Raw genomic sequence first — 10,461 nt, 5'->3', positions numbered from 1 at the left:
AATAAATTGTGGGAGGGGAATTGCCCATCCCGTAGCTGCATACCGAGGCTCCCCCGGCCACATCGCTGGACCGAGGGACAGGTAGGTATTTGTTTATTAAAAGTCACCAGCTACACTTTTTTTAGCTGCTGACTTTTAATAAACACAAAAGCCAGTGGAACTCCGCTTTAACTTTCAATTTTAAGACCCCTTCCACCTCTAATGGTAGTGAGGTTGCCCATCACTTTAAAAGACCAATAGGCAGGTATAGGGGTGAAAGGGGCAGAATCAAGCCCAACTTACGAAAAATAAATTTTTTTTATATAATTTCAGCTGCCTCTATCTTCCGAACTACCTCATTATAGTGTTTACTCTTCTCTGTGGAAAACCTCTGATTATGATTTTTTTTATCATAAGCTCACTTTAAATTTCTTAGGTTTGTGACAGGTTTACTTTGCTTATATATGTATTCTCCAACTCTTTACTTTTAATATTAATAAAATAATAAAAAAAAATGCAACTACTCTATAAAATAGTTCATGGACCCAAGCTTTGGCTGTTGTGCAGCAAATAAGTTGTTAAATTCCATTTCCATATAGCACAATTTCTGCTAAGCGTATTTGGAAAAGAAAAATAAACTCCCCTGCTGTTTGGTTGCAGTCCATGTAGAGTGCCCAGCACACATGGAAACACAGTACACATGGAACTATTTACTGCTGATGAAAAAATCTAAGCTCAGAGTGCTGACAGTGAGTCCAAATCGCATGGCTGTGTTTTTCCTAACACCATCTAAATCCACAACAACTGGCCTCGCTGTGCGAACACATACCACTCTCTTTAATATGGCTTTTGACTCTTTTTATTTGTTTTGTCAAAAACCAAGTAAAGTCATTTTGAATGCAGGGTGTAAGCTGGTGACGACTGTATGTTGTCACTTACAGAGTGCTTCGTGCCAAACATATCCCTTGGATAAAATATGTTTTAGCTACTTAACAAGAGCATTCCTAAATTACTTTTCGAAGTGTGCCCTTCTTTGTCAACTGTAAAGACTATTATTTGCAGATCTTTGCAGTTCTGTAAACTTTGGTCTTATAAACCAATGTTCAGTGATTTTTTCATAAAACGAAAGCCAGTTCCAGTAGTTGTGAACACTATTTTGTTCTGGGAAACACAACCTTTTCTGTTAAATTGGGAGGGAAATATTATATAGTTTGCTGTCTCAAGAATGCAGTGAAATCAGAATTAAGAAAGGCCCTACAGTTTTCTATTTGGGTATCTGCATGCCTCCATAATTTATGAAATGATAAAGGGGAATACCTTTTAGCACGTAGGAAAAGGACACATCCCTGCCATGGCTCTGGTCACATGGGCCACAAAGATCTTATATACAGAAAATGATGAGCTAAACCACACGAATGTTTTTTGACCTCTATTTTATCTTTATATTGGCTTATTAAAAAACACATGCAGTGAAACAGAGGTTGGATAAAATGTTTTCTGTAGCATAACATTGGTAGTAAAAAAAAAAGTACATTTTGTATAGAGATGCACACATCTGACAAAAAGAGGGTAACTACATCCAATACGAACAATAGACCTAATGCTGATATACGTCGCAGTCTATGTTTTTTGATATGCTCCACTTTCTTCTGACATCAGAGTATTTTGCACTGTTGGTTAAATTTTGTTCACCTACTTCTGTCTGTTAGTCTAGACAATGTTTTTCATGGCTGATATGAACTTGACCTAATCTGTATTGTACTGCCAAATTCCTTGACAATAAAAGAATAAAAAAAAAAAAAAAAAAGGGTAACTAAGGCTGCATGAGGAACAGGGGTCTCAAAAGAGTCCCAAATGAAGGACAGTTGGGAGCTATTTATCTGTGTACTATGGGGGGGGGGGGGGGGGGGGTGGATAAGGTCTATGCCTTTTGTACACATGGGCTTCAGTTCGTATAAAGCAATGTGTACAGAAAGCTCTTACAAGGCTTATAGCAAGTTTCAAACACCATTCTTGAAGCTTTTTAAGCATGCTTTAGCTCCAGATTTGATAAGTTTAACACAGTTCTACAGGGGAGCACAGACAGTCACATTACAAGAATTGGGGCCCTTTTTTGAGTGTCCACATCACTGCCAGCATGATACCGATGCTTCCTCTTGGCTGCCCAGTAGCGAGATTCTCCCAGCATTCAGAAGAAGAGTCTCAGTGGTGACATCATCAAAGAAGCGCCAATGGGGTAAGTATCAGCGAGGGACCTGAAAAGCAGACTATAGATGCTAATACGCTAGTAGAATTTAATTTGCACTTTTTTTATTTTAAGAGTATTTGATTGATTTTCTAATCATTAGTCAGGTCAAATCGTCCTTCGTTTTTAACTGCAGTGACTAGAAAATTTGAAGAAGTAGGATGGAAAAATTTTCTCAAATAAACACATTTTTAATAGTATATGTGGTTTTCATTCAGCAAAGTCCATTTGTTTCAAAATCGATTGTTAAAAGAAAATTACATTTCAAAGCATTTGTCAAGTCATTAAGTGTACTGAGAATATTTATATGGATATTTGTATGCAGGTTCGTTCAAAAAACTATTAGTGTGTGGCCAGTTGAGAAAAACATGCTTAAAAAACATGCAGGATGGGTGAGAGGTGGTGGTAAGGGTATTCATTTTTTGCCCAGAGATGGACTTTAAACAAGCTCTCAACACTCTTATTGAATGCTTACTGAAACCTGCTAGCAGTTTGGCTAAGTGGCATCAAGCACTCTTTATTATCATCTAGGTTTAACACCCCTAGAATTGAAGGATGCTTTAAACTTTTCAAGAAAGCTATTTCTAGCTATTCCATCTATTTCTTGATGGTCAAATATACCAAGGAATGTCCTGTCATCTTTCAAGAAATACCTATTGGAGCTAAATGTTTGCTCGTGACAGGTAACGCTTCCTTAAAGGGAAATGGGAGATACTTATAAAGAAAGATATTGCTGATCGCCTAATGAAAATGGCAAATGCCTCGCTGTCTTGAAACCCTATGATTTTCCTAAGACATGAAATGAAACAAGTAGTAAAGTCTGAATGCTTAATCTGCATACTTGTCCCAGGTCAGTGAATCAGAAAGTATTGATGCTAGTAAATACGCATTATGACCAGACAACTATCAGCAGTGGTAGCGCTATATTTCAATCCTCATATGTTCACTTTCAATTCATGCTGCAAATTAGATTAATAGTGTGGTGTTTTAATACTCCTGGTAATTTAAAAGGTAACATGGGGGGATGCAGTTAGACTAATTTGTTGCAGACATTTTGCCCACATTTTACTAAGCATTATTGTGATAATAGTGAATGTATTGTGAATTGTGCATTTTTTGAAAGTGCAGTAAGTGACAGGCTAAGAAAATTATTTTGTCAGTGCAAGAGCACCTGAGTCTCCACAACAGGTAGCCCCACTGAGGTCAGATGGATTTACAGCACAAAGGCTTCTGTCAGAAACTAATGCTGCTCAGAGTGATTGAATAAGACACTCTGTGGGTGCGTATGTGTACAGGCCAGCACTATTGTATCCAGGCCAGGACTATAGCATCAATACCTGCTGTCGATACAGCACCAAAAAAATGTGTAGCCCCCCCAGTGGGCTGCTAGATTCTAAATTTAGTTTTTGGCCTCTCTGGAACCATGTATCATATGGTTAAGACTGTTCTGGGTTCTATTGGTCAGGCTCAATTACTTCCCCCTGTTTTCCCAGAGAGAATTGGGACATAGTGGGTGGAAAAATACAAACCCTGACCTGCAGATTATTGCCTCTTCAGCCAATCCCTGGTCAATATAATGAGTGACCAGCAGGGGGCTGAGGGGGGTATAAATGGGTTGGAACCCAGGCCAGAGGTCTCTTATTCCTGGGGGAGTAAGACCCAGCCTGAGGGCTGTGGCATCCCTGGGAGATCACCTGCAGCTTGAAGAATTCTTTATGAGGTCCTGGCTTTTGCTTGGCTGGGGACCTCTGGTCAAGCCTCCTGAAGATTACAGAGAACTCTTCTAAGGATCCAGTACACAGGCAATCCAAGTGCAAGAGCTAACTGATACTGCAGGCAGCTACATAGTATTCAGCAAACAGTGAGTACTAGCCTTCTAGATCAAGAGACTTTTTTTTTGGCCTCCAATGGGAGAGCTTTTCTTTTGTATATTTAGAACTGTATTCCTGCTGAGGAGTCCCCGTTTTGTATCGTTCCTCTACACTACAAAGGGGGTGCTTTCACCCTTAAGTATTAGTGCAGAGTTAATGTTTTCATTTTCAAGTTCTACAGTTATTAGAGCATCCCTAGGCTCACCCTCACCCTATCCAAGTTCACACTCAAACAAATAAAAATAAAAAAGACATGCATACCCTGTTTTCTGACTCAAGTGATTGGGAAACACTATGTGCCTGGCTGCTATGTGCCTCAGGGAATAGAACCTGGGATCAAACCACCTGACGGACCCTGTCTGTGCACTACAGATGAACTGTGCTGTAGCTTATCTCAAAGCAGAAGTTGGCTGTCAAAACATTTTAATGTGGAAATTCCAGTGAAAAATTATTTCTTACTGGTTGTTGTGGGTTAGTGCATATGCCATTTTTTTTTTTCTTAAAATGAACCCAAATTCCAATTTAAATTTTTAAATAAATGTCCTGCATACGATTGGGCACTGCAAGATTCCTGCTATTATCTTTATCAACCATAAGAGCTTCTTTTGTGTCCCTATTTAATGTACTTTGACATTGTTCCTGGAGGCCTGATTGCATGGCTATGTTTCTGGGGCCTGACTTCATGGATAAGCCCAGACGCTACTCTCTAGTTCAATGAGAGTGTCTCGGTAACCAATAAAAGCTCAGTGTACTGTATACCAGGGTGTTAGCATTTGATAGAGCTTAGCCATGAAATCAGGTAAAGTCAGGCTCTAATAATAAATCATACCAAAACTAAGGAGCACCATGGAAGACATTTCCCCATCTTTTGATGCCTGCTCATAGCCAGGACTTTGGGATTATAGGCCACACTTTCATCCATTCAAACATCACTTTAATTAGTAAATAACCAGACTTAACAGCAGTATTGGCAAGAAAATGGCCGCGGCACGCTTTATTGGTTTTAAATATGAAATCAAATACTCAGATGATCAATAATCATAATAAATAATAATAATAATAATAATAATAATACTTCAAACCAAAATCACATAGTGAAAATAAATTGTACTAGCTCAGTTATTTAGAACTCGAGCAAGCGTTAACTTCATAATCAATTAACAAAAATACCGTCCCCCCTAGAATACTAGGGTGACCCTACCACACAAAGTGTGCACGCGACAAGGGAGGGGGGGTGGGGAACTTTCCTTCTTGCTCTTCGGATGCAAAAGGAGGAAGCAGGGCACAGGCACTTCCTTATAACACCTTGCACCTGTCTTCTAGAAGCCTCTAATTACCCCATTGGCTGATACCTGCCTCAGCTCCAAAAGGTAGAATTAACCCCATAATAGCCCACCTGCAACCATCCCACTAAACCTATGGCTATTCCTGAAGCTATATTGAAGGTGGCCATAATCCCAAGCAAGTGGGCGCTAAATGCACCCCCTTTTTATGGGATTATAGGCCACACTTTCATCCATTCAAACATCACTTTAATTAGTAAATAACCAGACTTAACAGCAGTATTGGCAAGAAAATGGCCGCGGCACGCTTTATTGGTTTTAAATATGAAATCAAATACTCAGATGATCAATAATCATAATAAATAATAATAATAATAATAATTATAATACTTCAAACCAAAATCACATAGTGAAAATAAATTGTACTAGCTCAGTTATTTAGAACTCGAGCAAGCGTTAACTTCATAATCAATTAACAAAAATACCGTCCCCACCAGCCGGGCTTGAGCAACAAGAACGGCCCAACCCCACCACCGCGGCCTGTTCAATGCCATACTGCAAACCCAAGTTAAAGATATCCAGTCCTACATCGGAAAGGTGAATTCCGTCCTGCCTGTACAGGCCCGGTATCCCGCCTTCCAGATCCACATGTCTATATGACAATCCTCCAATTGACGGCATAAATTTCTCCATCGCCCTGTTCACCCTTTTTCTCATCTTTTCCATAATTCTCTTCTGATCCAAGGACAGCCAAGTAAGGCGAGGCACAATTTCCGAGAACACAATTACTGTCCCAGGAGAGGAGAGAGAGAAAAAATGCAAATCCCTTTTAATCATAAATAATAATTCTAACGTTTTTCTGTTCCCCAAATCATTCCCACCCGCATGTATCAACAAAATGGAAGGAGGGGGCCAATTCTGATAAAGTCTAGTCAAATGAAAATAAAGTTGATGCCACTGGAGGCCCCTAATGCCTTTCCAGAATAACTTAAAGGATTCCAAAGGGAGAGACAAATTAGTAGAGTAATTACGCTGAGCTGCACGTTTTCTTGCCCAGAAAATAAACGAATGGCCCAGGATCCATACTGTTCGTTGGCCACCTGAGGGAATTAAACAAACATGTTAGGTCTAACATACACTTTAAAGCAATTAGATTTCCACCTCCCCATACTTTTTATCACCTCCTCCGAAAAACCCCTTCTTGCTGCTTCTGAAGCTGCCCCTATACGAAATGAATGGGAGGAAAACTTAAATCCATGCAAACCCAACCGCTCTAAGCACTTACGCAACACAAACTCAAATTGATATTTCGTAAGTGGGGAAAGATCATAGTGAACTAAAAATTGAAAACCACCCTGAGGCCTTATGCCCAGAAATCTCCGAACCAGCGCCCAAGGACATACCCTCCCCGGCGTCTGAGCCTTCAGCTTGATTCCTACCCCTTTCCCTAAAGCATCCGTTTTTGAACGGCAAATCCAAATGTGAACCCCATCCTCACCCAACAGAACATTTTTAAACGAAATACCCCCTTCAACTCTTCTGGATAAAGGCACCAATTCCGAAATGCGGAAAGCCCCGAAGAAAGCCAATGCAAAGGCCGTCTTAAAAAGAATCCCTTCATAAACGGAGCTACATACTTCAATCGTTACAGCACATAAATCTCCCAACAAATCAAGGGAAATAGGTCTCCTATCGTCCTTTACAAAAGAAATCTTCCTGTAGCCCTTCAACGCCTGTTGTACAGCAAAATAGCTCGTACACGGCCGAAACCCCTTTAGACGACAAAAGAATGAGATACCCGCAAGCGTCTTCCTCAAATGATTATAAGACACCTGTTGTTGCATCCTTGAAGCCAGAAATTCTAACACCACCCCTTCTGACGGACAACCATCGGCAAGACCTCTTGATTCAGCAAAACACAACCAGTCTCTCCATGCGGCAGTATAGCTCGCCCAAGTCTTGGGTGCCAAGGAACCTTCAATCGCCTTCTCAACTAGGTCTCGACAATTTTCCACAAATGGCCCGGACAATCGATACCTTCCACGTCGGCTTCCGGCAACAGTTCTCGAAAGCGGTCCATCTGAAACCGAGACAATGCATCGGCAAGGTTATTTAGCACTCCCGGGGTATGTTTCGCTTTAAGCCAGATGTTATACTTCAAACACAACAACACGATTCTCCTATGCACTTTGATGACATAAACAGATTTGGAAGATAGACAATTTACTGCAAAAAGGACTCCCTTATTGTCCGTCTCGACCAAAATACGCCTGTCCGCAAAGAAAACGCCCCATAGCTCCAAAGCCACCAGAATGGGAAAGATCTCAAGCAGCACCACATTTTTCGTTAGCTTGTTGTATTTCCAAAACTCCGGCCATTCCGCGCAGCACCAATGCGTCCTCCAAATTGCTCCAAAACCTTTAGAGCCAGCAGCGTCTGTGAATAAACGAAAATCTGGAGCGAAAACAAAATCTGCCTGAAAAAAGGATCTACCATTATAAGTATCCAAAAACTCGTCCCACACCAGTAAATCCTCCTTCAAAGAGCTATTCAAGCTAATGTGGGAGAACGGAGATTTTAAACCTGACGTTGACAGGTAAAGACGGCGCGAAAAAACGCGCCCCATGGGCATCACCCTACACGTAAAGGCCAGCAAGCCCAACAATGACTGCATGCTTTTCAGCAAAACCTTCCTTCTAGCCAAAAACAGCCGACTCAGCCCCTTCAATCTCGCCAGCTTATCCTCAGGCAACCGAAACTCCAAACGTACGGTATCAATCCGGATACCCAGAAAAACCAATTCCGTGGCCGGCAAACACGTTTTCTCCTCGGCTAGCGGAACACCAAACTCATCTGCAACTGCCTTGAAAGATTCCAACAAATGCAAACAACCATCCGAATCTGGAGGCCCAACAAATAAAAAATCATCCAGGTAGTGTATCACGCCGCCACTACCCGACTTAACACACACTACCCAATGCAGAAAAGTGGCAAATGCCTCAAAATATGAGCAGGACAGCGCACAGCCCATCGGGAGGCATCTATCAAAAAAATAAAAACCATCCAGCTGAAAACCTAGCGAGTTAAAAGCCTCTGGAGCCACTGGCAGCAGGCGAAAGGCTTATTTTATGTCCGCCTTGGCTAACAAAGCCCCCGGCCCAAAAGTCTTAATCTTTCCTATGGCCTCTTCAAACATCGCGTAGGAAACCGAGCAAGATTCTTCATCAATCTCGTCATTTAACGAATCGCCTTTGGGATAGGACAGGTGATGAATGACCCTAAACTCATTGGGTTCTTTTTTAGGCACCACTCCCAAAGGCGATAAGCGAAAATTAACAAACGGCGGTTTTTCAAACGGACCCGAGACCCTTCCATGCTCGATTTCTTTAAAAATTTTGTCCCGCACAACCTGCGGAAAAACATCTACCGACCTCAAATTCTTTACCCCTACGCAGCCAGATCCAGCAAAAGTAGGTAGCGGAAAACCCCGCTCAAACCCTTCAGTGAGCAAAAGTGCTTTCTCCCTGCTTGGGTATATTTTTCCAGCCTCACTGGCGTGCAGGCTTTTAGGAAAAATATCCTTCTGTGTGAGCACCGACCCACCCACTGCCGACTTCTTAAAGCACTTAGTCACCGGGTGCGGCCCTGCACAGAAAGAACACTCATGCTTGTACTTGCAGGAAGCATTCCATCTACACTGGCTTTCATTGAAAGCAAAGCAAAAACCCTTGCGGTAAGCCATATTCAAAGTGCCCGCCTGCGTTTGCTTGGGGGGTACCTGCCTCTGGGGCGCCATCAAATTCAGCCAAAGGCCGAGGTCCTTCATACCCCATTGCAACGACGGGTGTACCGACAATTTTTGGCGGAAGGACTCGTCGTAAAAATACCATCCTAACCCTCCGAAGCTCTTATAGGCTTCCAAGATGTGGTCTAAGTGTTGAAACAACCCCCCGCACTTTTCCGGATGTCTTTCCGCCATCACTCCTGCAAAAATACAAAATGCCTGTAGCCAGTTGTGGAAAGACCTAGGTGCGCTCCTACGCCTATCCTCATCCTGTTTGTCCTCCCTCTTGTCCGTTTTCGCAAATTCCTTATGTGACGGCAACAGGGACAACAAATCTACAAAATCACCCCTCCAAATTTTTTCCTTAACCGACACATTTAGATGGTAGCCCACAAGGCATAACGCTCTTCATGCACGCCTCCGGCACGCTACCACCCACCTGCGTCACAGGGGCCATAGAGAAAAAATTACTGGTAGACACTTGATCAGCATTAAATTGACACTGGTCTTTAAACGGAACATGAGAAGACCTTGAAGGAGAAAAAACAGGCTCATTTTGAGATTGCTGTGCTGAGAAATCTTTTGCAGCCACCGCAATGCCAGGAGCCAAACAGTTAACTAGGGAAGACAAGGAAGCAATTAACGCAGATAAATTTTGCATTTGTGATGACTCACCAGCTGCTGGAGGTGAAACAGCCTCTTGTCCAGCCGCCTCCTCCAACAGCACCTTATCAGCCACTGCTCCTTGAGCCTGGTGAATGAATGGAGATGCTTCCAGTAAGGAGTTAACAGGCGCTGCAGTAACTTCTCTGGCCACCAGATGGCGCCCTCTTCCCGAGCTGGGACCCGCCTGCATAGTGTCCACTACGCTTCTTCCTCCTCTTCTAGGAGACTGCGAGACCGCTCTCCTCTTCTTCTCAGGGCGGCGGACGCACGCCCCTGTCTTTCCAGTGTCCTGTCCACTGACCGGCCGGTCCGCTTCCCGCTCGCCTCCCTCCACATGGCGCTGTCTTCTCCCCGGCGCCCGACTCCTCAGCGCTCGGGGGTGCAGTTCTCCTGGCTCCTGTCCTCCTTGCACAGACTCTTGAGTGGGAGGGGGGGGGGGCACGCCACACCGCTGTCTCTCATGCTCCCGGCTGCATGAGAAGCCTGCTGTACTTCAGTGTCTGTGGAGAAAGACAGACACCGCCGCAGCCATTCCTCTCCACCGGCTCCTTCTGCCTTCTGAATCAACTGCTTCAGCAAGTCTTCCATGACCCCAGGTAAGGAAGTAGAACTTCAGGGAATGCTGAATATGGA

General features: G+C 43.0%; 1 protein-coding gene across 1 annotated transcript; it reads right to left on the bottom strand.

Moving 5' to 3' along the window:
* Positions 1 to 2,747: 2,747 nt before the first annotated feature.
* On the bottom strand, positions 2,748 to 10,018 carry LOC309550168 (uncharacterized protein; the record flags this gene model as incomplete). Its single annotated transcript, XM_082250598.1, has 3 exons — positions 2,748 to 2,917; positions 5,864 to 6,478; positions 9,838 to 10,018. 3 exons carry the CDS (start codon positions 10,016 to 10,018, stop codon positions 2,748 to 2,750), a joined length of 966 nt encoding a protein of 321 aa, XP_082106724.1.
* Between the last annotated feature and the right edge of the window lie 443 nt (positions 10,019 to 10,461).

Source organism: Pelophylax lessonae (genome assembly GCF_965119305.1).
Source record: "Pelophylax lessonae genome assembly, chromosome: 3".
Classification (NCBI taxonomy): Eukaryota; Metazoa; Chordata; class Amphibia; order Anura; family Ranidae; genus Pelophylax; species Pelophylax lessonae.
Note: the sequence above shows the minus strand (reverse complement) of the source record. Positions and strands in the feature narration are given on the sequence as shown.